The following is a 26968-nucleotide window of genomic DNA, read 5'->3' on the forward strand; positions in this document are numbered from 1 at the left end:
CCTGGGTGTTGGTCTTTGATAACTACCAAGTCATCTTCTTTGATATTCGGCTCTGTTGTTCTCCGATTTCAGCTTGTCCCTTCATTATTGGCAGATTTTTTCACCTGGGCTGCTTGGATGGCAAGTGTAGCGGGCTCCCACTGCCGGCTGGTAGGTACAAGATCTCCGATGGGTCTCCACATTGTGAGAGTGCTTGGGGCACATCCAGTCGTGCTGTGTGGTGTTTGGTGATATGCCCTCAGAAATCGATGCAAACAGCACTCAAGATCCTCCCCTTGCTTCACTACAATTTGTAATGCCTTGTTGAGCATCCTCATGAATCTTCTCACCTCCCCGTTAGCCTGGGGCTATTGAGGGGTTATCTGGTGATGTTGAACACTGAGGTGACTAAGATATTCTTTGAACACTTGACCCTGAAAAGGCGACCCTTTACCTGTCTTTAGTTGACCAGGCAAGCTGAACAATGCAAAGATTTTCTCCAGAGTTGGTTTTACACATTCAAATTCAATGGACGGCTCCATCTGCACGGCTAGAAATTTAGCGTAGCTGTCCATGACCACTAGTGGCACTTGATTATCAGGAAACCTTCTGAAGTTCATGCTTACTGCAGACCACGGCCTCATGTACGGACTCTCTGTGAGGACTGGGGCAGCAGGAGGCTCTCCGCTTATAAATAGACATGAGTGACAGTTCTTTACTTTTTCTTCCATTAGCTGGTCCGTCCCCAGGAACCACACCTTGCTACAGAGGCGGACTTTCATTTTGGTCACCCCTTAATGGCTCTCCTGGACCAGCTACACTGAGTGGGTCCACAAACTCCCAGTCATGATGATTAGATGCTGCTGCAACAACTGCCTTCTTCACTTTCACTTAGCTCATCGCGACACCTCCACAGCTGTTGTCTCGCTTTCTGTTCTTCTACTGTGAGGCCTCGGAAGCCGTCCAGGAAATTACGCCAGTGGTGTTCTTGGAGGACGTCCTTGGCTCTTGCGACGCAGGTGTCATATTTGGTAGCCTCAACCATTTCCTCCAAAGAGAGTGCCCGAGGGCAGGCCCCCTGTTATCATCCGATGAAGCCCTCAGCACCTGGGTCATCTTCCTGCTGTGTCCGAGAATTCTTGGCCAGAAGATGCCATGATAGGTAATCACCCGGACGGTGGATCCCTGGTTAGTGTACCACTTCAAAGGAGTATTGCTGCAACTGGACCGACCATCCTCAGGCCACCATTCCATGCTGACCCACCAAACAATGGTACTAAAGGTTTATGATCACTGATGACTTGGAACTGGTGACCACAGTGAAACAAGAACACCATCCGCATCTCGACCAGCTCCAACGACACCCTCAAAGCAGCCGAACACCTTCACTTCCAGATGCACACCGACCCCAAGACCACACTTAGAGGCACCCTCATTTACAGACCCCCAGGACCCCGCACACAATTCAGCGAAGACATCGCTGACTTTATCAGCCCACACGCCCTCTCCTCCGAGGACTACATTCTCCTAGGAGACCTCAACTTCCACCTGGAAATGGACAACAATAGCAACACCACCACCCTTCTGGACAACCTCGCCAATCTCGGAGTCAAACAACTGGTAAAACACCCCCACCCACTACGCCGGACACAAGCTCGACACAATCTTCTCCTCCAGCAAGCACGTCTCCTTCAATCACGCCACAGAACTCCACTGGACGCACCACAGCTGCGTCCACTTCAACTTCAGAAAGTCCACGATCCACCACCACCCACAACAAGTCTCCCGCAGAAACTGGAACAAAATCACCACCGACCAGCTCACCACATCGCTAAACCAAAATCTTCCCGCCAGACCATAGGACCCAAATCAAGCAGCCATCAATCTCGCACAATGGATCACCCACTGCGCTGACGAATTAGCACCCTTGAAAAACCATCACAACAAGCCAGGAAGCAAAAAATCCCCCTGGTTCAACGACGACCTCAAGAACTCTAAAAAGAACTGCCGCTCCCTCGAGAAAGCCTGGCAAAAAAACCCAACCACAAACAACATGACCGCCCTCAAGGACGCCACCTGCAAACACCACCAGCTGATCCGATCCACCAAGAAATCAGCATTCAAGGATCGACTCGACAACAACGCCCACAACAGCAAGGAACTCTTCAACATCGTCAAAGAGCTTACTAATCCCAGCGCCGGCACCAACGACATCACTCCCTCTCAAGACCTCTGAAACTCTCTAGCATTGTTCTTCCACAGCAAAATCACTGACATACATAACAGCTTCGGCGACCAGCCCACTCCCCTTACCTCGACAGAGGTGGTCGCTTCCTCCTGGCCCCTGGCATCTCCTCGCTGCTGAAGTTGCGATCCAGTGGCTGTGCCCGCTGGTATCGTAGCGCTGTGCTCCACGTTGCTGCTTTTTTAATTCTGTGCTGAGTTTATATCGCCTGGGCTGACCTGCGCTTTGCATTGTTAGAACTTCTGACTGTTGTTGTTGACCCCGGTATCGTCGTGTTTACCTTGTTTGTTACTGCCATTTTGTTGTGCCCCCAGCCCGTCCCTCCCCTCACGCTACCGCCTCCCTGCTGCCCCTCCCACCCACTGGATAACTGAATATCGGTCCGGCGCTCCTCTGTGACCAGCCTGTCTTCGACAGAGGTGGTCGCTCCCTCCTGGCCCCTGGCATCTCCTCGCTGCTGAAGTTGCGATCCAGTGCCTGTGTCCCCTGGTATCGTAGCGCTGTGCTCCACGTTGCTGCTTTTTTAATTCTGTGCTGAGTTTATATCGCCTGCGCTGACCTGCGCTTTGCATTGTTAGAACTTCTGACTGTTGTTGTTGACCCCGGTATCGTCGTGTTTACCTTGTTTGGTACTGCCATTTTGTTGTGCCACCAGCCCATCCCTCCCCCCACGCTACCGCCTCCCTGCTGCCCCTCCCACCCACTGAATAACTGAATATCGGTCCGGCGCTCCTCTGTGACCAGCCTGTCTTCGACAGAGGTGGTTGCTCCCTCCTGGCCCCTGGCATCTCCTCGCTGCTGAAGTTGCGATCCAGTGCCTATGCCCCCTAGTATCTTCACGCAGTGCTCCACGTTTCTGCTTTTTTAATTCTGTGCTGAGTTTATATTGCCTGCGCTGACCTGCGCTTTGAATTGTGAGAACTTCTGACTGTTGTTGTTGACCCCGGTATCGTCGTGTTTACCTTGTTTGTTACTGCCATTTTGTTGTGCCCCCAGCCCGTCCCTCCCCCCACGCTATCGCCTCCCTGCTGCCCCTCCCACCCACTGGATAACTGAATATCGGTCCGGCGCTCCTCTGTGACCAGCCTGTCTTCGACAGAGGTGGTCGCTCCCTCCTGGCCCCTGGCATCTCCTCGCTGCTGAAGTTGCGATCCAGTGCCTATGCCCCCTGGTATCTTCGCGCAGTGCTCCACGTTTCTGCTTTTTTAATTCTGTGCTGAGTTTATATCGCCTGCGCTGACCTGCGCTTTGCATTGTTAGAACTTCTGACTGTTGTTGTTGACCCCGATATCGTCGTGTTTACCTTGTTTGTTACTGCCATTTTGTTGCGCCCCCAGCCCGTCCCTCCCCCCACGCTACCGCCTCCCTTCTGCCCCTCCCATGCTCCGCCCCCTCCACTCTCCATTTATGACAGATGTCTCAACACACAGCGTCCACGCGCTACGGCTGCGCCGAAGGTGCGCCAAAGGTAAGCCCGTCTACGCCCGTCCGCACCTGGACCGCGCTCAGCGCCAGACCCCCAGGCCCCCGCAATCCCCAGCCCACCCGCATTACATACGACGCCGCAGCCCTCACTGCCCTCAACCCCGGCCGCCCACCAAACTGCCACCAAGCTGCACCGGGACACACACATGGACCCTTCACTTGCTTCTCCTGCAAGTTCGACTGCACCAAGACCCACACCAAATCCACAAACACCAAACAGAGATCCAACACTAACCACCTAAAATGCATCCTGCTCAACACCCGCTCGGTCCACAGACACGCCATCGACCTTTGGAATCTACTAGACACCATTTCTCCGGACGTCGCCTTCCTAACAGAAACATGGATGAACGCCTCATCAGCTCCAGACATCACCATAGCCATCCCGGACGGCTACAAGATCATACGAAAAGACCGCACCAACCAAACAGGAGGAGGCATTGCCATCGTCCATAAGAACTCCATCCGCGTCTTAACCAGCTCAGACGACAACCTCGCTATCGCCGAACATCTTCACTTCCAGATCCACACCGACCCCAAGACCACACTCAGAGGCACCCTCCTCTACAGGCCACCAGGACCCCGTACACAATTCAGTGAAGACATCACTGACTTCATCACCCCACAGGCCCTCCCCTCCGAGGACTACATTCTACTGGGAGACCTCAATTTCCACCTGGAAAAGAGCAACGACAGTAACACCACCACCCTTCTGGACAATCTCGCCAACCTCGGACTCAAACAACTTGTGAACACCCCCACCCACTACGCAGGACACACATCTTCACCTCCAGCAAGCACATCTCCTTCAATCACACCACAGCTCTCCATTGGACGGACCACAGCTGCGTTCACTTTAACTACAAAAAGACCACAATCCACAACCAACCCCAACCAACTCTGCGAAGAAACTGGAACAAAATCACCATTGACCAGATCTCCACATCGCTTCTTCAAACCCCCCCTGCCTATTCGTCGAACCCTAACCAAGCAGCCATCAACCTCACACAATGGCTAACCCACAGCGCCGACAACCTAGCACCCTTGAAAAAACGTCAAATCAAGCTAGGCAGCAAAAACGCCCCCTGGTTCAACGATGACCTTAAGAAATCCAAGAAACTCTGCTGTTCCCTTGAGAAAGCCTGGAAAAAAGACACAAACACTAGCACCAGAGACGCCTTCAAAAACGCCACCCGTAAACACCACCAACTGATCCGGTCAGCCAAGAAATCCGCATTTAAAGACCGACTAGACAACAACGCCCACAACAGCAAGGAACTATTCAACATCGTCAAAGAGTTTACCAACCCCATTGCCAACTCCAACGACATCACTCCCTCTCAAATCCTTTGCGACTCCCTAGCTTCATTCTTCCACGACAAAATCGCCGACATCCATAACAGCTTCGACAACCAACCCGGAGACCAACCCACCCAACCTACCTCCGAACCTAAACCCCCCTTGAACATCCTTTATGACTGGAACCCAATCTCCACTGAGGACACCATTCGCCTGATGAACTCCATCCACTCAGGATCCCCCACAGACCCATGTCCCCACCACATCTTCAACAAAGCAGACTCCATCATCGCACCCCACCTCCGAGACGTCATCAACTGCTCCCTCAACTCCGCCACCTTCCCAGAAAGCTGGAAACACGCCGAACTCAGCGCCCTTCTGAAAAAAACCCACAGCAGACCCCACCGAACTCAAAAACTACCGCCCCATCTCGCTCCTACCATTTTGGCCAAAGTCATTGAGAAAGCCGTCAACAACCAGCTCGACGCCTTCCTCGAAACCAACAAATCCCTTGACTCCTCACAGTCCGGCTTCAGAGCCAAACACAGCACCGAAACCGCCCTCATCGCAGCAACAGACGACATTCGAACACTACTGGACAACGGAGACACAGTCGCCCTCATCCTCCTTGACCTCTCCGCAGCCTTCGACACAGTCTGTCATAGCACCCTTATACAACGCCTCAACAACATCGGAATCCAAGGAAAAGCACTGGACTGGATCACCTCGTTCCTTGCCGGAAGAACTCAGAGAGTCCGCCTCCCACCGTTTAAGTCAGAGGCCACCGAAATCATCTGCGGCGTGCCACAAGGATCATCACTCAGTCCTACCCTCTTCAACGTATACATGAGCCCCCTCGCGGCCATCGCACGCCAACACAACCTCAACATCATCTCCTACGCTGATGACACTCAACTGATCCTCTCACTCACCAAAGACCCTACCACCGCCAAAACTAACCTACATGAAGGGATGCAAGAAGTAGCCGAATGGATGAAGCACAGCCGTCTAAAACTGAACTCGGACAAGACAGAAGTCCTCATCGTAGGTACTTCCCCTTCCGCCTGGGACGACTCTTGGTGGCCAGCGGCCCTAGGAAAAGCACCCATCCCAACGGACCACGCACGGAACCGGGGCGCCATCCTGGACTCCTCACTCTCGATGACCAGACAAGTCAACGCCGTTTCATCATCATGCTTCAACATTCTTCGCATGCTCAAAAAAACATTTAGCTGGATCCCCACCGAAACTAGAAAAACGGTCACCCACGCACTGGTTACAAGCCGCTTGGACTACGGAAACACCCTGTACGCCGGTACCACCGCAAAACTTCAGAAAAAACTCCAACGCATCCAAAACGCTTCAGCCAGACTCATACTAGACATTCCGCGCAAAGACCACATTTCCGGTCACCTGAAAGACCTCCACTGGCTCCCCGTCAATAAGAGGATAACGTTCTGCCTCCTCACCCACGCACACAAAGCCCTATAGGAACTTGGACCCGAATGCCTCAACACGCGACTATCCTTCTACACCCCCTCCCGCCAGCTACGCTCTTCCAACCAAGCCCTCGCTGCTGTTCCATGCATCAACAAAACCACCATGGGGGGAAGATCCTTCTCCTACTTAGCGGCTAAAACCTGGAACTCCATTCCCATTCACCTCCGCCTTACTCAAAACCACCTAGCCTTCAGAAAACAGCTTAAAACCTAGATATTCGACAAGTAATTCTCCACCCTTCCTCTAGCGCCTTGAGACCCTCTGGGTATGTAGCGCGCTACATAAATCACTCGACTTTACTTGACTTGACACCCTCAGCGCCTGGAACCCGATCAGCACCGATGACACCATCCGCTTGATGAACTCCATCCACTCCGGATCGCCAACCGACCCATGCCCCCACCACATCTTCAACAAGGACGACTCCATCATCGCACCCCAACTCCGAGATATCATCAACTGCTCCCTAAACACCGCTACCTTCCCGGAAAGCTGGAAACATGCCAAACTCAGCGTCCTCCTGAAAAAACCTACGGCAGACCCCACTGAACTTAAGAACTACTGCCCCATCTCGCTCCTCCCATTCCCTGCCAAAGTCATAGAGAAGACCGTCAACAGTCATCTCACAGCTTCACTCGAATCTAACGGCTCCCTCGACCCCTCACAGTCCAGCTTCCGAGCCAAACACAGCACCGAGACCACCCTCATCGCAGCAACAGACGACATCCGAACACTACTCGACAACGGGGAAACAGTTGCCCTCATCCTCCTAGACCTCTCTGCAGCGTTTGACATGGTTTGTCATAGCACCCTTGTCCAATGCCTCTGCAACGTCGGGATACAAGGAAAAGTATTGGATTGGATCATCTCGTTCCTCGCCGGAAGAACCCAGAGAGTCCGCCTCCCCCCTTTCAGATCAGAGGCCACCGAAGTCATCTGCGGCGTACCACAAGGATCATCACTCAACGTCTACATGAGCCCCCTCGCATCCATCGCACGCCATCACAACCTCAACATCATCTCCTATGCTGACGACGCCCAGCTGATCCTCTCCCTCACCAAAGACCCAAACACCGCCAAAACCAACTTACATGAAGGGATGAAAGACGTAGCCGAGTGGATGAAGAACAGCCGTTTAAAACTGAATTCAGACAAGACGGAAGTCCTCATCCTAGGATCATCCCCCTCTGCATGGGAAGACTCCTGGTGGCCGCCAGCCCTGGGCAGCGCACTCAAACCAACGGACCATGCTCGCAACCTGGGATTCATCCTAGACTCCTCCCTCTCGATGACCAGACAAGTCAACGCCATCTCATCATCATGCTTTAACATCTTACGCATGCTCCAAAAGATCTTCCGATGGGTCCCCACCGAAGCAAAAAAGACGGTCACCCAAGCACTTGTCACAAGCCGACTGGACTACGGAAACACCCTCTACGCCGGAACCACAGCCAAATTACAGAAAAAACTCCAACGCATTCATAACGCCTCCACCCGAATCATCCTAGACATACCCCGCCACAATCACATATCCGGTCACCTAAGAGACCTTCACTGGCTCCCCGTCAACAAGAGAATAACGTTCCGTCTCCTCACCCACGCACACAAGGCCCTCTACGACCTAGGACCCAGATACCTCAACACGCGCCTGACCTTTTACACCTCCACCCGCCAACTACGATCGTCCAATCAAGCCCTCGCCGCGATTCCACGCATCCGAAAAGCCACCATGGGAGGAAGATCATTCTCCTATTTAGCGGCCAAGACCTGGAATTCGCTCCCCACCCCCCTCCGCCTCACACAGAACCACCTCTCCTTCAGAAAACAACTCAAAACTTGTCTATTTGATAAGGAGCGAACCCCCCCTCCCTCAAGCGCCTTGAGACCCTCTAGATGAGTAGTGCGCTATATAAATTTCTGACTTGACTTGACTTGGCATCAACAACTAGTTCCATCTGCCCCATGAAGTATGCCATTGGCGCATCATGAAGGAGTGCTTTTTTAACTTCTCTAAAGGCCTGCACTGTTTTTTTCGTTCCAGTTCCACAGAACATGCCAATAGACTAGAGAGCGCCTCACGAATAACTTCCTGGAAAACTTCCAGCGCAGACGGCACTCCAAAGTTTAGACACTTGAACCTTGCCCTAAGCTGAGCAGCCTCTCGGTGAGTGGTTGGATAGGATACAGTTTCCACAGCTCTTCTCAGGTGTTCTCACACCCCCAGAGTCACGGGAGTGCCCTGGCCGTTGCTGGATTGCCTCCATGTGTTCCTCTTTGATCTTCACTTCGCTGGACACAGGGGTGACTGACATGATGCTGTGATTTAGAGGTGACTCCATTTCCCTGGCCCTCGAGTCTGCAAGCTCGTGCAATTGAGCCAGAATTGAGATGTCATCCAACATGATTCCAGGTTGTCTCAGGATCAGCTTCCTTAAGGGTGGACCACTGATATCCCTGTATCCACTGTGCTCGAATCTCATCCAGCTCATCAATACCCATTAGGTGATACCCAATTTATGCAGTTGTGCAAAGAATGCGTTGATAGATACACCCTCCTCTTGTCATCCTCCTCAGAATGTGAAATCAGGGGCAAAAGGAAGGTCATTTCAGTCAGATGCATGGAGGGAAGTGGGTGCAGTCAGGGATATGGAATGATGTGGGTGCAATCAGAGGTTTTATAGGAAGCGGATGTAATAAGGGGTATGGAAGAAATTGTGCATTGATAAGGTTAGGAAGGAATGTGGGTGCAGTTGCAAATAAGAGGGATGTGGGTGCAAACAAATATTTGGAGGGAAATGGGTGGCATCAGCGCTTAGAATGTAGGTGCAATTAGGTGTGTGGAGGGTAGTTTGTGTAATCAGGGTATGGAGTGTAAAGGGTGCAAACATCAGTATAGTGAATTGTAATGGTTAGGTGCAATCTGTCATAGAGAGAGGAGTGTGCAACCAGGGTAGGAGGAAATTGTGCAAACAAGGGTCTGGAAGCAGCAATGACAAATCAAAGATACTAAGGAATGTTAGAACATATGTACTCTCTGCCACTCTGGGGCACAGTTCAAATCATGAGGAAATCGGAGGTAAGTAAGAAATACTAATAATTTAGATTATGGACAAAAGTATTTGTACTAAAGAAATTAAAATGCAGTTTGCAATATCAGTACAATAATATACAGAGGCAAATGGACACGGGTGGAAAAATGTTGTCAATTGGCTACAGAGGAAAGAGTGTGCCTTTTTAAGAGCACAAAGGGAGTGTGCACAAGAAGGAACATGTGGGAAAGTTATCAATTATGAGTACAGTGGGAAGAAAGGGCAGTCAGGGATATAGAGGGAAGATTGCACATGGATATATGTAGAGAGAAGTGTGTGGTATAGAAGGGAACTGGTGCACGACAGATGGCCATGTTCCCCAGGTGTTTTTAAAGTATCCGAAGACTAAGAATGCAAATTATGTTCTACTTTCCGAAAGCCTGGACTGGAGACCCTCACCCTAGAGTCACAAACATTTTGTGCTTGTTCAGTGTTTCGTTTACTGTTAGGTAAATGTTTAGGTGTACCCTCATCATTAATGATACCTTATGTTTGTGAAATGGAGAAATATTTGATTGGCAGTCAAGTATGGGGAGGACAACTGCGTGCCTGGTAATGTGTTATTTGTCTGTTTTCCTCAAGAAACTGGACATTAATTCTCATTAGGGATGGGGAGTAATAACACCTGGTTATCACAGTGTTTAGAAAAAGTGATGTCAGTGTTGTACATCTTCCACTTTCCCAATGGTAACTGTCTGTTTCTGGGACAGCAGAAATGTTGAGATGGTTCCAGAGTGATTCTATGCACCCCCTCAGGATATGTTGGTCTATTATCCTGCTAGCTCACAGTAACTCCATAAGTACCCTTAAACCTAAGAGGGTAACGAATGGTTGTGGCAATCTGAGAACATGGCAACCCTGATGTCGCAAGGAATCGTAGTAACAGATCTAGAACATTTTCGCTCAGTTACACAATAGAGTTAAATAAGAAATACACAAAGATGTGTTTCAGTATTTATTGAACCACTGTGATTCTTGTGTAAAATATATGCAGTGCAATAATTGATAGACAGAAGCAGATGAAAGTGATTAGAACTACGAGAACGGTGAAAAGGATAAACAATTCCACCACTGTGCTGAAGCAATGTATGTATGCTGGCATACATGTAGGTTGTATACTGTACGCCTACTATGTGCTCACTAACCAAGTTACCTAGGGCGGGTGTCTGTGCTGAGGCCTCAGCCAGGTTGTCAATGTTTATTCTCTTGTGATAGCTGTGTCGCCTTACGGGTGAACAACAATATTTACACAATGGAAGTTTACGCCTTGTACTAAATGTCCAAGGTGTCATGATAGTGTGCCTACAAAGTGGAAATGTAAGCAATATGGTTTCAGAGAAACTAATCCTGCACTGCCACGCACGCAAATGTGTGTCAAAAGTCATCATGTAGAAAAGAAGGCAACTTAAGAAATATTTCCATGTAAAATGGCAGTGCTTCTTCCCAGCCTTAACCCAGCCGCCTGACATCAAAACCCCATTTAAAGGGCCACAGAGCAAGCAGGAGCTATTCGTCCCTACCGTGGGGATTGAGGACTTTTACTCGTGATGTCCCAGGGTCCAACGTACTATGGATCCAGAGCAACTGGTCCAAGTACTCCTTCAGCACTTGACTCTCAGTGACAGCGTGGGTCGCACAGTCCAAGGCGTACTGGGGAGAGGGGCACAGGATGTAAACACAGGGATTGGGCACAGGCTCACAACTCAAATATGCTCAATAGTAACAATAATTGATTGTATAGTTAAACACTCTCTTTTTTTACATAGTAGCATTTATATATGAACACAAACTGAAATACAGCATGCACAAAACTTCCCCGTGAGGTCAGGACTCTAGTGCTTAGTGCAGGCCCCTGATTCCCGCTTCCCTCTCAATAGAATTATTGGGTATTACCCATCACTATAGACGACGTTCAGGTTAGGCCCCACTAGCAGTCTGAGTCTCAGGAGTCCCACTCTGTCTCCATTAAAAAAGTAAAAAGCAATCCAACGCCGAGAAGCCATCTGACTGACAAGTTCCTCTGGGCCTGCTGGCCGCACTAGCAATAATCATCCAACCAAAGTCTCTAAGAGTGTCTCTATCATAGGACGAGGCAGCTACAGCATTCCAGATTCTGCTCCTCAGTTGGGACAATGGCATCCACTAGGTTGAACTTCTTCTCATCCTCCAGTGACCCCCTTTGGCATCTGGAGTTGCCAGACCTGCTCTTCTCTCAGGTTTTGGCCTGATCGGTACAGCAGCAGGTTCTTCTTCACAGTGCCACCCTCTAGCATACCAGGTCACTGACTTAACCCTGCACATGGGCAACGACCCAATCGGTGCAGCAAAGTTCAAGTCAGCCGTCCTCTGGCATACAGGGATGCTGACTTAACTCGGCACACAGACACTGACCTGATAGGTGCAGCACAGTTCATTCCTTTTGCATACAGGGGTCACAGACTTAATTATGCACACAGCAATGACCTGATTCATGCAGCAGCCATCTCCACACACCTTACTACAGGATCCACTCACCTGTATATTTCTCCTTCCAGCTCTCCTCATCTACACAGGGCTCAATGTTCTTGGCAAGCAGGCAGACACAGGTGCCTTATTCTCCAGGCATGGGTGGTCTTATATTTCACTGGGTGATATTCCTCACGAAGATGGGAGACTGGCAGACCTTAGCCTCCAGCTTTGCTCACAGGCTCACGCTTTGCAGAGTTTCCTCTACACACACAGACCATCTGGCAGCTTGACAGTTGACAATTTTGGAGTGTCGAGCTCCCCTTCTTACAGTCCATTTCCTGACAAGGGGTATATTTAAAACTAAATGGTGGAGCATGTCGTTAGCCTCCTTGGCTTAACACCACACTGCGCCACTTCTGAAATGCAGAGCTGCACTATATTTACAACAATATGGTGCAGCCCTGCGTTTCCCCCTGCGCTGACGCAAAATTTATCAGCTTAGCGCCCACAAAGGCACCCTTGTACCACACTGCAAGGGTGTCAGCGTTAAGGGGAAGATTGTTTAAATGACATTTTGTCACGTCTACGTGTGCTGCTGTAGTACAGCACAAATAAAAGTTACAAAATGTCATTTTTTTAAATAGATTGTTTATGTGCAGGAAGGATCACCTGTAGGGACTGTATATATGCCCCCAAATGTGATTTAGGCTCTGAGTCTTTGAAGTTTATGTTGGGAGTCTGCTTCCTTTTAAAGTGTCCTGTCACAGCAGCAGCAGATCTAAATCTTATAGCCCCACAACCCAGGCCATGGGAGTGACCAGAGGTTCCCACTTGGATGCCATCCATAGTGTTATGTGTATCAAAAGTTTACCCCAGGGCCTCAGTTCCACTCTTTATGATTCCCTAAGCAGCCATGATTCCTTCCAGAGATGTACCCAGGCCCCCTTTCAGTGACCTCAATCTGAATCAAAGAGCACCCTTTGATGCGGAAGAGGTGTGGTGCAGCAGTCAGGGCAGCTGGCTCCGGAACACGGTGCCTCGCGGTTCGATTCCCGGCAGCAGGTTTCCCCAGCACCATGTGACTCTGGGCAATAGCTCACTTAATCTTCTTGACGCTCCCCAGTACCTTGACACACCCTTTGGGGTAATTGCTTGCGCTTTAGAATAACAGGTATTTCATTTCATTTCAATTGCACCGGGGAGCTTAGCTCTCCTTCCTCCAGACTGTCCCACCCGCAATGTAGCAATCCACAAATCAGTCTGGGGATTGCTCCACCTTAATCATGCACCTCCATTCAGCTGAGGGTCTCCCAAAATGTAACCCAGAATCTTCCATGTATTGTACCATTTACAGACACAAATTCACCCAGCACGTGCATACAACATATACCCACTGCACAGAACTACATACTAACTTGGTGTAGGTCAAGAGTGAATTAAACACACAATAGCGGAAACTTTACATGAGTGAGCCCACAGCTTTGCTCCAATGCCAGGTACAAATACCTGTTCACCTCTGCATGCTGCCACCACTGCGCTCGTGCTGCTTAACACTTGGCAAAGGCAGCAGCCTTTCACCACTACCCAAAAAGACCACAACTCACAAGACAGGCCTATGTCATGTTATGCATGATCCATATTCATTCATGACAACAAAAATCAGCACCAGGGATTCCGATATTGTTGCAGCTGGGGCACTCGGGGCATATGAACCGTTAAGCGAAAACAAGTTCTTAGTACTGAAAAAAGATTGTATGGTTACATTCAGTGACACATTTTTTAATTATAATTTGTAACAGGTTGCGCTAGGTACTTCCTTCCACACCTAGCTCACACTTCATGGCTAAAGGAAGCGTGAAAGGCATCGAGATGACACCCTTCTCCAGTTTCTGTGCCTTATCTCAAAACCTGTAAACGAACTAAAGAGTTTTCAAAACCAGTTTCAATGAAATGGAAAGGAGCATACATTAAGGTAATGAAATAATGCACGATACAGGTAAAGGTGCATGTAATGTAAAGCATTCTTACTTGTCGGTTTTGTTGAGCTGCTTCCGGCACGGCACCGAGTCCCGGATGCAGGTTCCTGTGGCTGGGTCTACGCTTTCCACAATGACGAAAGGGCGCTCCTCCAGCGTGGCCACCGTCAGGTGCTGGTCATCGTCAACGGGTTGCAGGAACTTGCCGTACCGCGACCATACAGGGTACTTCATCCGGAGGCCTCCATGTTCCCATAGCCCTACCTGCGTTAGGAAAGAGGAAAGACATATTTACACCATATAATAGAGGAGAGCTGGTGAATCAGATAATAGGAAATTCTATAACTAAAAACCCCAAAGCCTGCAACATTTGGACTCCAAAGGAAAATGCCCACTCCATGCTTCTTGTTCATTAAGTTCTCCTTAGGCTCTGGTGACTAGCATGATGGGAGCAACCAAAACTGCCAAGTGTTCATTTCACAAATCTATAACATTTCCATGTGATCAGTGATTTGAATGGAAACATAGAAGTGCAGGTACTCACTCTTTAGATGTGCCCCTGAGAAATGCAGGTACTCTCTCATTTAAATGCATTGTAGCAGTGATGAGAAGTGCAGGTACTCTCCCTTTCAAATTAAAGAAATGCAGGAACTCCGTACCAGACAGTACCGGCCCATTTAAATCGCTGCATGTGCTCAGTGTTCAGCGGTGTGACATTTCATTCCTTTATGTGTGACACTTTAATGCCAGTAGAATTTACAGGACATAAATACAAATCTCAGCATGCAGAAAATAGCACATTTGTTAAACTTTCAGGACAAGCAGGAGTAGGCAGGTATTCTAGGAGGGGGCAGCAACTGCTAAGATCTTTGACAAATATCCATTCCACATCTGAGCGGAATTATTACCTTTGTATTACTAAATACTAGGGGGCAGATTTACGAGCTCCTTGTGCCACTTTTGCGTGACTTTTAACATGGGAAAAGTGACGCAAAAGTGGCGCAATGGGCCTGTAAATCTGCCCCTAGTATTTTTTTATTTTTTTTCTATGAATTTACAAATAAACATTTTGGCTCCATTCACATTGTGTAACATTTAGAATCGGATTGGTTTTAAACACAGGATAAAGCATGACGAGCAATCTGGTTTAGTTTGATCAAACAGATCATTTTTTGTTATTGTGTGCTTGAGCTCAATTACAAATGTCATTGACACCGGATATGAGGCACCGTGTCAAATTATCCCCCCTCAGTTCACATACTAAGTGGACCTAAACATTAAATACATTCCATTCCTTTTGGTTTGATCTTCACATCACTAACACAGACACTTCAAAAAGGTGAAGCGAAAAGGAAGGTGAGCCAGGAAAAATACCTTTCAGATGATGTTATGACGCAATAATGTTCCTGATCTTACAATCTTCCTTACATGTGCAAGATATCATTACACTCCCTGACACTCTGGGTGCTTCCAGGCAGCTAAAGTAACAATGCTGGCAGAGCTAAGAAATCCAGTCACAGCGCCAAGCACAGCCACAGGATATGGAGAACAGCTTTCCAAATGTCTACATCATGGGTACTCACAAACTTTCTCTCAGGGGCCAAATTCACAGTGTGGTTTGTTTCCGAGGACCGCACTGGTAGGGGCAGGGTCATGGGGAGGGGGCAGGGCTAGAGCAACAAAAACTGTGACCATGAGATTCAACACAGGTCCCTGAAGCGGACACCTTCGGCCACTGAGCCACCAGACTCGACACACACACACTCTCTCTCTCTCTCACCACCCTCTATTTTCCTCCCTCTGTCTCCCCCTCCCTCTGTCTGTCTTCCCTTCCCACTATCTGTCTCTCCCTCCCTCCGTCTGTCTCCCCCTCCCTCTGCCTCCCCCTCCCTCCCTCCGTCTGCCTCCCTCTGTCTGCCTCCCTCTGTCTGCCTCCCTCTGTCTGCCTCCTTCCCTCCCTCTGTCTCCCTCCATCTGTCTCACTCTCCCTTTGTATCACTTTCCCTCTGTCTCACTCTCCCTCTGTCTACTTCCCTCTGTCACCCTCCTCCCTCTCTCTATCTCCCTCCCTCTCTCTGTCTCCCTCCCTCCGTTTCCATCCCTCCCTCCGTCTCCCTTCCACCCTCTGTCTCCCTCCCTCTGCCTCCTTCCCTCTGTCTCCCTCCCTCTGTCTCACTCTCCCTTTGTATCACTTTCCCTCTGTCTCTCTCTCCCTCTGTCTACTTCCCTCTGTCACCCTCCTCCCTCTCTCTAGCTCCCTCCCTCTCTCTATCTCCCTCATCCCTCTTTCTCCCTCCCTCTGTTTCCCTCCCTCTGACTTCCCCTCCCTCCCTCTGCCCTTCCCTCCATCTGTCTCCCCCTCCCTCCCTAGAGTGATTGTGCCCGAGAGAGGATGGGTGGGGGAAGAGGCATCGACAGAAAAGAGAGAGTAAGGGACAGATGAGAGAGGTCAGTGAGTGAGAGAAAGGAAGGGAGAGAGGGAGGGAGGGATTGCATAGAGGGGAGGGGAGAGGAGGGGAGAGACGGTGTGAGCAAGGATGGGACAGAGGGAAAAGCAGAGGGAGGGAGGTAGAATGAGGAAAAAGTGAGAGAAGATGATATAGAATAGAGGAAAATACGGAGAAGGGGCATGGAAAGGAGAACTGGGCAGAGCAAGAGAGTGGATAGATGAGAGATATGATATGATATGATACGGTTTTTATAGAGCGCGACTTACACTCCAAGGAGCATCTTGGCGCTAGTGGTAAAGGTGTCACAGAGGAGGGGAGAAAGGAAATGTGCGGGCGACTAGGAGGGGGAGGGGGGGAGAGGGGGTTGATTGAATTGTGTTAAGTTAAATTAGTTTTAGGACGAGGGTGTCAGATGCATTAAAAATCCAGGTTTTGAGAGCCTTGCGAAACAGGTTTTCTGAAGGGATCAGACGCATCTGGGAGGGGAGCTTGTTCCAGGCTCTAGCTCCCAAAAAACCTAAAGATTTTCCACCTTTGGTTGAGAGCCTAAATCTGGGGACCACCAGTAGGTTCAGGTTGGAGGACCTGAGCGATCGAGAGGGGGTGTATTTTCCAAACCTTTGGGACAGATAGGTGGGACCCGACTGGTGGTAGGCTCTGAAGGTGATAAGTAGGATTTTAAATAGTACTCTCTTATGAATGGGCAGCCAGTGTAGGGTTCTGAGTGCTGCTGAGGCAGATGACTTCCTGGGCAGCCTCAGTACTAGGCGGGCTGCGGTGTTCTGCACCATCTGCAGTTTGTGCAGGACACTTTTGTTGGAACCTGCGTAGATGCTATTGCAGTAATCCAGGCGGGATGTGATGAGGGCCACTGCTATTGTCTTCCTGGCCGTCAGGGGGAGGAGGTCAAAAAACCTTCTCAGGCCCATGATGATGTTAAAGCAGGACCCTGCCACGGTACCTGCTTGTTGCTTGAAAGAGAGGGCTTCGTCAAACTTAATCCCGAGGTTGCGGGCTGATTTGATTGTGTTTGGCGGGACCTCAGCATCTTGGGGCCACCACTGTTTCGGGCAAAAAAGGTTGTCCTGACCAAAGGGGAGGATTTCCGTTTTCCCTGAGTTACACTTGAGGTGGTGAGTTCTCATCCATTCAAAAGTGGCGGTGAGACAGTCTCTCAGATTCTCTTCAGCTGTGGTAGTGTTGTCTTGAACAAGGATGAGCTGAGTGTCATCAGCGTACAATATTGTGCTGATGTTGAAGGAGGTGATGAGCTCTATCAAGGGGGTCATATACAGGTTGAAAAGAATTGGGCTTAGGCTAGAGCCCTGTGGCACCCCTGTATTGAGTGCCTTCTCGTCTGACCGATAGTTCCCCAGTATGGTGACTTGCTTCCTATGGCTAAGGAAGTTTTTCAGCCAGTTTAGGGCGGTTCCTGTTAGTCCCGAGTTCGCCAGGCGGCCAATTAATACGGGATGTGAGACCGTATCAAAGGCCGCCGACAGGTCGAGCAGGATCAGGACGGCTTTTTTACCTTGGTCCATTGCTGTCTTGAGGGTCTCCACCGTATGTAGGAGGGCTGACTCCGTGGAATGTTTTGCTCTGAACCCTGCCTGGCTCGGGTGTAGTAGGTTGTTATCCTCCAGAAATGTGGTCAGCTGTTTGTTTACCGCTGCCTCTGTGAGTTTGAACAGTAGTGGAAGCAGTGATATAGGGCGGAGGTTGGAAAGTATGGTAGGGTCAGCTAGGGTTTTTTTTTGAAGGGGTTTCACGGCAGGGAGTTTCCATTCAGATGGAATGGCAGCAGTGGCAAGGGAAGAGTTGATGATGTTATTTATAGTAGGGTTAACTGTGTCCACTATGGTTTGGAGCAGCAGAGGGGGACACGGATCAAAAGGGGAGCCTGACTTGATGGAGAGGATAGCTTGGCGAGTTTCGTCAAGACTGACCGGGGCAAATTTGCTTAGCTGCGGGTTTTTGTTGGTAGATGGTAGATTTTCCTGGAAAAGGGATTCAGGGGGGTCTGGAAAATCTTTAATGAGGTTTTGAATTTTTTGTTCGAAGTAGTCTGCTATCGAATTGCACAGGGTAGGTGAAGGTGGAATCTCTTGCCTGAGGATTCTGGGATTCATGAAGTCATCGACTATTTTGAAGATTTGCTTTTGATTGTTGTTGGACATAGTGATGGCTTCAAGGAAATGATCTTTTTTGGCGGTTTTTATCATTGCGTGATAATGTTTCCTAGCAGTTTTGTAGTCTAGGAGTTCAGAATCACTATAGGTGCGGCGCCATTTCTTTTCGAGGGTTCTAACCTCTGAGCGCTTGTCTTTAAGGTGGGGGGAGAACCATGGGGCACGTTTTTTGTTTTGCTTTTTTCTCGCTTTTTGCGGGTTGGGGGGTCCGCCGAGATCTGTGATCCATTTACAGAAATTGCTGTAGTCTGTTTCAGTGCAGCCAGTGGGGAGGGGTTTTGAATTCTCAGCGACGAGGTGCAGATTGGGGGAGTTTACTAGTTTCTTCCAATCTGTCTGTGCCTGGGTGTCGACTTTTGGATTGGGAGTGTTTGCCCTTTTTTTTAGAGCGAGGTTGAAAGAGATCAGCCAGTGGTCGGTCCACGTTTGAGGCAGGGGAGTTGCTACAGTTAGGGTAGTGAGATTGGTGCAAATGCAATCCAGGATGTGACCTGCTTTGTGTGTGGGCTTTTTGGTTAGTATTTCGAGCCCCAGAATATCGGTTAGTTCATTGAGCCATATTGTGTTAGGGTCGTTAAGTTTGTCCAGATGGAAATTTAAGTCGCCTAATATGGTGAAGTTGGCGTATTTCATGGTGAGAGTGCTGAGTGCCTCTTCGAAGCTGAGTGAGAAACCGTTCTGTGGTCCTGGTGGGCGGTAGATGAGGGCGCCGGCAAAGGTGTTCTCGTCATTTATCTGAATGCGGAAACCCATGCTTTCTGCTCCCTTAATGTCCGAAAGTTCGAACGTGGAGCACTTCATGGAGTCACGGTGGATAATGGCAAGGCCACCACCTCTTTGTTCCTGTCTATCGATTCGTTGAATGAGGTATCCCTGGGGGACAGCCTGGGCTATAACAGGGTTGCACCATGCTTTTAGCCAGGTTTCTGTTACAAATAGTAGGTCAAAATCGTTTTCTGTGATTAGGTCATAGATATGAGCTCCATTTTTGCATATTGACCTGGCATTGATTAGGGCTCCTCGGACAGGAGTCGAGTCTTCCGTAACGGGTAACGGTTTCTCTGGGGTGAGAGAGATTTTGCATGAGTGGCAGCATAAAGGCCCTAACCATTTGTCAACATTGATCGCATTGTGACAGTTATTGCTGTTGTGGTTTAGGGAGAGGATTTTTTCTCTAGTGAGAGTAGGCATTGGGGTGGTGCATACCTTAGGTTGGACGGCGTGGCATGCCCTGGGCCCGGTCGTGGCACAGACGGGCACAGACGGGCTTGCCTTAGGCGCGCAAATGGCGAACCCGCTGCGCTTGCCCGCTGCGCGTTCTGTGATGGCACATATTTATAGGAAGGGGAGGTGTCTGGAGAGGGCGTGGCCTAAGCGAAGGGGCGTGTCCGTGCTCCTCGCTACAATGGCGTCAGAAGAGCCTGGGTGTTTGGGTCCCGTTTCAGCGCTAGAGTCCGCTGTACGGTGGTGAGGGATGCCTGGGATAACAGGTGAGGAGGTGTTCTTTTTTAAAACCAAAGAAAACAGTGCAATAATCAAGTTTTAAAAATCGCGCTTTCACAGCTACCGGCTTCCGCCTCAGGAGACACAATTACATACAAGCGTCGCTTTGCTCGTGGCGCTTATATAGTTGGTTTGCAGTGGGCGTGGCCTAAGCGAAGGGGCGTGTCCGTGCTCCTCGCTACAATGGCGTCAGAAGAGCCTGGGTGTTTGGGTCCCGTTTCAGCGCTAGAGTCCGCTGTACGGTGGTGAGGGATGCCTGGGATAACAGGTGAGGAGGTGTTCTTTTTTAAAATCAAAGAAAACAGTGCAATAATCAAGTTTTAAAAATCGCGCTTTCACAGCTCCCGGCTTCCGCCTCAGGAGACACAATTACATACAAGCGTCGCTTTGCTCGTGGCGCTTATATAGTTGGTTTGCAGTGGGCGTGGCCTAAGCGAAGGGGCTTGTCCGTGCTCCTCGCTACAATGGCGTCAGAAGAGCCTGGGTGTTTGGGTCCCGTTTCAGCGCTAGAGTCCGCTGTACGGTGGTGAGGGATGCCTGGGATAACAGGTGAGGAGGTGTTCTTTTTTAAAATCAAAGACAACAGTGCAATAATCAAGTTTTAAAAATCGCACTTTCACAGCTCCCGGCTTCCGCCTCAGGAGACACAATTACATACTTGGTGAAAGATGAGTCATGGCTGGAATATATGATAAGGGAGAGGAAAAAGAGAGAGAAGAACCAAGGAGAGATGGTGAAAGAGTCAGCTAGAGAAAGAAGCAGAGGCCATGGACACAGCAAAGGCAAAAGAAAGTAATCACAACCCTAAAACCCCTGTTTATTTTCTGCTTTTTTACTTCTTGCCTTTGTCACTCAGCAACAAACATGAGGTTATAGATGGGAAAAGGATGCAACAAGCAGGCAACCCGGTGTCTCCCCCCTCTGTCTGCCTCCCTCTCTGTCTCTCTCTCCCTCCCTCTGTCTGCCTCTTTCTCCCCCCTCTCCCTCCTCTCCCTCTCTCTCTCCCTCTGTCACCTCACCTGGCGTGCGTGTGTGTGCGTGTGTGTCAGCAGGGGCTGAGACAAGACAGCTTCCCGGCTGCACCCGAGTACTTCATAGGGCGTTAAAAGACCACTTACTCGTTAATGAGGCTTTGATATGTTACACCTCTTGGCGCCCCTGCATCTCCACTTTGACCTTCACTGGATTCGTACGGTGGCTGCTGCCACCGGCAGTGTTTGCGGACACAGGACACTTTAAAAAAAATAAAAAAAGACACAGGTAGGATGGCTGCAAGGTGCGCGGGCTGCCAAGGAAGGCTTGCCGGGCCGCTGGCAGCCCGCGGGCCGTACTATGAGTACCCCTGGTCTACATGAAGTGTCTCTGCAACTAGCTGGCTCCTTTGCTGGTCCTTCCCTGCATCCAGTGATTTAAATTGAAATATAGAAATACAGGTACTCACTATCTTAAGGACCTGATTACTCCTGTGACGTGTCAGTACTCTCCTGTTAAAAGTATTGAAACAGTGCTGAGAAGTGCAGGTAGTCTCCCTTTCAAACGGCCCGGTACTCAGTAAAGGGCAGTACCTGCCCAATTAAAGCACCTCCTACATCTCGTCCTTCCCTGTATCTCCAAATGAGTGACTCCATCTGGCCCTCCCGGTATGTAGCTACCTTTTCCCTCAAGGGAATGCAGTTAGTTTCCTCTTAAGCTTCTCCCAGGGAACGATGACAGTTTCCTTCTATGTGAGGGTATGGAGTGTGTGAAGTTACATGCTCTTCCAGTGAAACTTGTCCCGCCAAGTTCCAGGGACCAACAATGAGCTTTATTTTTAACAGACTTTAAGTACACTGTGATCAATAAGACACCCTGTTTGCAGCTAAGGTGGGAAATGGTGCCTTCGTGGGACATATGAAATGAAATAAAAACAAATTTATAAAGCGCACTGAACTGAAAGGTATCAGAGCGCTGAGCCAAAAAGGTGTCAATCACAACAGAATCAGAGAAGCTCTAAGGTGAAGTCTACAAACAAAGGAGCCATGTTTTCAGATGTTTTCTAAATAGATAAAGACTCTACTTCCAAAACATGAGCAGGCAGACTATTCCAAAGCTTAGCTGTAGCAACCAAGAGGGAGAGTCCTCCCCATCTGGTTTTGCGATACCTAGGAATAGTCACCTTTCTGCAGAGGGATGATCTTAGAGGCATTTGTGGTATAGGAAAAGAGAGTTAAGCTGCCTGAGTCTTTTATGGTGCAATGCAAGGAAGACCATACAAAGTGCTTTGAAGGTTATCCGCTTTCTAACTGAGAGCCACTGGAGAGCACAAATCTCATCTCTAACAGAGATGCTTAAGAACATTCAAAGTGAAGCAAGCAGCCGCATTCTGAACCACTTGAAGTTTGGTAAGAGAGGTACTGTTGATGTTCAAACACAGCACATTGCAATAGTCTAATCAAGATGTAATCAAAGAGATGACTACTGGTTAATGCATTTCAGGAGGAATGAAAGGAAAACATTTTCATAGAGCCCTAATTATATTTAAAAAAAACAAGTACCAGTGGTACAATTGATCTGTGAGTCTAAGATAAGGGCATTGTGAAAATAATGCCAAGATTTTTAGCAGACTTCAGTGGGTAAGGTAGCGTGTCACAAACCTCCAGCCACCAGACCAGATGAAATCCTGAGCCCCAAACACCAGCCCCTCAGTTTTGTCTGCATTTAGTTTTTTGAAATTCTCTTTCATCCAAATGCTGATGCTGGACATACAGTGTTTGAATTTGTCAGCCTCAAAAGGCAGATTGTCAGAAAAAGACACAATAATTTGTGAGTAATCCCCATAAGATAAAGCTTGAAAGCCGAAGGATCGTACTAACTCTGCAAGAGGGGAGAAATACAGATTCAATGAGGGTCAGAAAAGCCTTGGATCCTCCATAGCTGACAATCTTCACCCTGCCAAGCAGTGGAGAAGATTAAGAGTAGTACCACTCACTCCAGCTTGCCTTAATCGTTGGACCATACGCAAGGGCGAGACAGTATCAGATGTTGTAGATAAATCGAGCATTACTAGGAAAGCAGCCCCACCCTGATCCACTGTCTGTTGGCACAATGAGTGCCGTCCCTGTACTTTGGACACTCCTAAAATCATTCTGTGATGGGTCCAGGTTGTCATGAGTGTCAATGAATCCAATTCCTGGTTCATGTACTTTTCTAATATCTCAGACAGTGACGACAGCAAAGAGATAGAGTGAAAGTTTTCCAAATCGCCAGGATCAACTTTGGGTTCCTTCTGTAAGGGGATAACAGTGGCTTCTGTCCATAATGACCAACAGACCAGGGGAGGGGGGAGAGGGGTGAGAGTCGGGTGTAAAGAGTGAAATTAAATTAACGCTAGGCAGAGTGTGTCAGTGGCCTTGAAAATCCATGTTTTGAGGGCTTTTCGAAATAGGTTCTCTGAATGGATCAGACGCATCTGGGGTGGGAGCTTGTTCCAGGCTCTGGCTCCTAGCACTCCGATGGATTTTCCACCTTTTGTGGTTAGTCTGAATTTGGGGACTGTCAATAGGTTTAGGTTGGATGATCTGAGTGACCGGGAGGGAATATATCTTCCAAACCTTTGAGCTAGGTATGTGGGGCCCGACTGGTGGAAAGCTCTGAAAGTGATGAGCAGGATTTTGAATAGCACTCTCTTGTGGATGGGTAACCAATGCAGGGTTTTAAGTGCTGTTGAGGCAGATGATTTCCTGGGTAGTCTTAGTACTAGGCGGGCGGCAGCGTTCTGAACCATCTGCAATTTGTGCAGAACAGCTTTGTTGGAACCTGCATAGATGCTGTTACAGTAATCTAGACGGGATGTGATGAGGGCCACTGCTACCATCTTTCTGGCTGTCAGGGGGAGAAAGTCAAAGAACCTTCTGAGGCCTTTGATGATGTTGAAGCAGGACCCTGCCACAGTGCCTGCTTGTTGTTTGAAGGATAGGCCTTCATCAAACCTTATTCCGAGGTTGCGGGCCGACGTGATGGTGTTGGGTGGGACTTCGGCGTCTTGGGGCCACCATTTATTAGGGGAAAAAAGGTTGTTTTGGCCAAAAGGGAGGATTTCAGTTTTGCCTGAATTACATTTTAGGTGGTGAGTTCTCATCCATTCAAAGGTTGCAGTGAGACAGTCTCTCAGATTTTCTTCTGCTTTAGTTGAGTTGTTGTCCAATACCAGGATGAGCTGGGTGTCATCCGCGTAGGATATCGTACTGATGTTGAAGGATGTGATGAGTTCAATCAAAGGGGTCATATAAAGGTTAAAGAGAACCGGGCTCAAGCTTGAGCCTTGTGGTACTCCTGTTTTTAGTGTTTTTTCATCTGAGCAGTGGCTTCCTAATATGGTGACTTGTTTCCTATTGCTTAGGAAGTTTTTCAGCCATTTGAAGGCGGTTCCTGCTAGCCCCGATTCTGCCAGGCGGCCAATTAATACGGGGTGTGAGACCGTATCAAAGGCCGCCGACAGATCGAGCAGGATCAGGACGGCCTTTTTTCCTTGATCCAGTGCCATCTTAAGTGTCTCTACTGTATGTAGAAGGGCCGACTCCTTGGAGTGTTTTGCCCTGAAACCTGCCTGGTTGGGGTGTAGGAGGTGGTTTTCCTCCTAATGTTTAGTCAGCTATTTGTTTACTGCTGCCTCAGTAAGTTTGAACAGCAGTGGAAGCAGCGAAATTGGGCGAAGGTTGGAGAGCGTGGTGGGATCAGCTAGGGGCTTTTTCTGCAGTGGTTTTACAGCAGCAAGCTTCCATTCAGATGGGATGGCGGCAGTGGCCAGAGAGGAGTTTATGATGGAATTTATAGTTGGATTGACCGTGTCTACCAAAGTGTGGTACAGCAGTGGGGGGCACGGGTCAAAAGGGGAGCCTGATTTGCTGGAGAGAATGGCTTGTCGAGTTTCGTCGAGGCTGATGGGGGTAAAGTTTTTTAGCTGAGGTTTACTGTTGGTTAGTCCTAAATTATCATACGGGGGGGTTCTGGAGAGTCTGGGAAGTCTTTGGTGAGGTTCAGTATTTTCTGTTCGAAGTAGTTTGCTATGGAGTTACAGAGTGCCAGTGAAGGCGGTATCTCTTGCCTGAGGATTCTGGGGTTCATGAACTCGTCAACTATTTTGAAGATTTCTTTCTGTTTGTTGTTGGACTGATTGATGCCTTCTAGGAAATGGTCTTTTTTGGCGCTTTTTATCATAGAATGATATTGTTTCCTAGCGGTTTTATAGGCAAGAACTTCCGTTGTATCATAGTTATGGCGCCATTTCTTTTCAAGGGTTCTGACTTCTGTACGTTTGATTTTTAGAGCGGGGGAGAACCAGGGTGCCGACTTTTTATTCTGTTTTTTCCTTACTTTTTCTGAGTTAGCAGGACCACAGAAATCTGTGACCCATTTACAGAAAAATTCCAGGTTCCAGCTTGTAGTTAAAAAATCTATGCAAATATTCTGCATTACAATCAGGTTCCATTTACAGAGTTTTGGGTGGGCAGTGGTTGGAGGGAAACGCTGATTTAATGCTCATCAAAAATTCCTTAGTTGGCTGAGCAGAAATAGGTGGAAAAGCTGAGAGCTCGGGAGAGCAGTGAGCGCCGTGAGGCTAAGCCTGCCAGTCATTTTTATTGCGATCCTTTAGTAAACTGTAAATTGTAATTGTATTGTTAAAACTGTTGCTAAACTGCTGCTAATACTTACTTGGCATTTTCTGTTCGTAGTCCCCCGATCTGTCACGGCTTGCTGTGCCGATTGAACGGGGGGATGCGACCCGTCCCCGCATTTCCCTCACTTCCTGCCACCGGCTCTGACGTGTATTTAGTCAGATGGGGATCCGGCAGCGCAGTGGAGAGCAGTGAGCGCCGTGAGGCTAAGCCTGCCAGTCATTTTTATTGCGATCCTTTAGTAAACTGTAAATTGTAATTGTGTTTTTAAAACTGTTGCTAAACTGCTGCTAATACTTACTTGGCATTTCCTGTTCGTTGTCCCCCGATCCGTCACAGCTTGCTGTGCCGATTGAATGGAGAGGACATGACTCCTCCCCCCGCATTTCCCTCACTTCCTGCCGCCGGCTCTGACGTGTATTTAGTCAGATGGGGACCCGGCCACGCAGTGGGCACGCCTAAGGCACGCCAAAGGCAAGCCCGTCTGCCCCTGTATGCAGCCATACGGGTCCAGGGGCCAGAAATATGCCCATTTGCTAAGATACTCAGCTATGGAGTTGAAGGAGTTGCATGGGAACCATGATGTAGCTGACCATATCTGCCTCAGCTTAAATGAGTCGGGCATTTTTAAACATAGAGCTACTTTCCCTGAAATTCTACCTAATTTTACTCCAGCCCCACCCACTACTCTGCATACCCTTAATACTCACAACAGCCCGGAAAAAATGGGCTTTTTAACCATTTACCTGAATACACGGTCCATGGTGAAGCACCAACTTGAGATTTTCCAACTTCTACAGTCTGAAAAGCCTGATCTACTTCTCATTACGGAAACTTGACTTACTGAAGAGTCTACCCCCCCCCCCCCCTCCCCCCCCCCCCAAGGAAAACTGGGAGGTGGGGTTGCAGCTATCATCCTTAAGGATCATCAGTTTAAGATATTAGGGATTAAGGGTTGCCCTCTGTCGACAGTTTAATTTTTAAACTGGAATCCCCCCAGTCATCTTTCACCTGCGCTCTTTTTTACAGACCCCCTTGCTATATGCCTACCTTCTCCCAGGCTTTGGGTGAAATGATTTCTCATTTGGCCATTATTCACGCTCGACTTCTCATTATTGGTGATTTTAATTATTGGCCTCAAGACGAACTGG

The 26968-nt window shown here is 48.9% G+C and overlaps 1 protein-coding gene across 1 annotated transcript in view; it reads right to left on the bottom strand.

Annotated features, from left to right (window-relative positions):
- The window catches only part of GRIN2D (glutamate ionotropic receptor NMDA type subunit 2D), a 1061440-nt gene that overhangs the window by 702563 nt on the left and 331909 nt on the right, over nt 1-26968 (bottom strand). Inside the window, exon 4 of the mRNA XM_086930354.1 lies at nt 14074-14285. Within this exon, the coding sequence (XP_086786480.1) occupies nt 14074-14285 (212 nt within the window). The remainder of the gene's footprint in view (nt 1-14073; nt 14286-26968) is intronic.

Source organism: Lissotriton vulgaris, chromosome 7 (assembly GCF_964263255.1).
Source record: "Lissotriton vulgaris chromosome 7, aLisVul1.2, whole genome shotgun sequence".
NCBI classification, from domain to species: Eukaryota; Metazoa; Chordata; class Amphibia; order Caudata; family Salamandridae; genus Lissotriton; species Lissotriton vulgaris.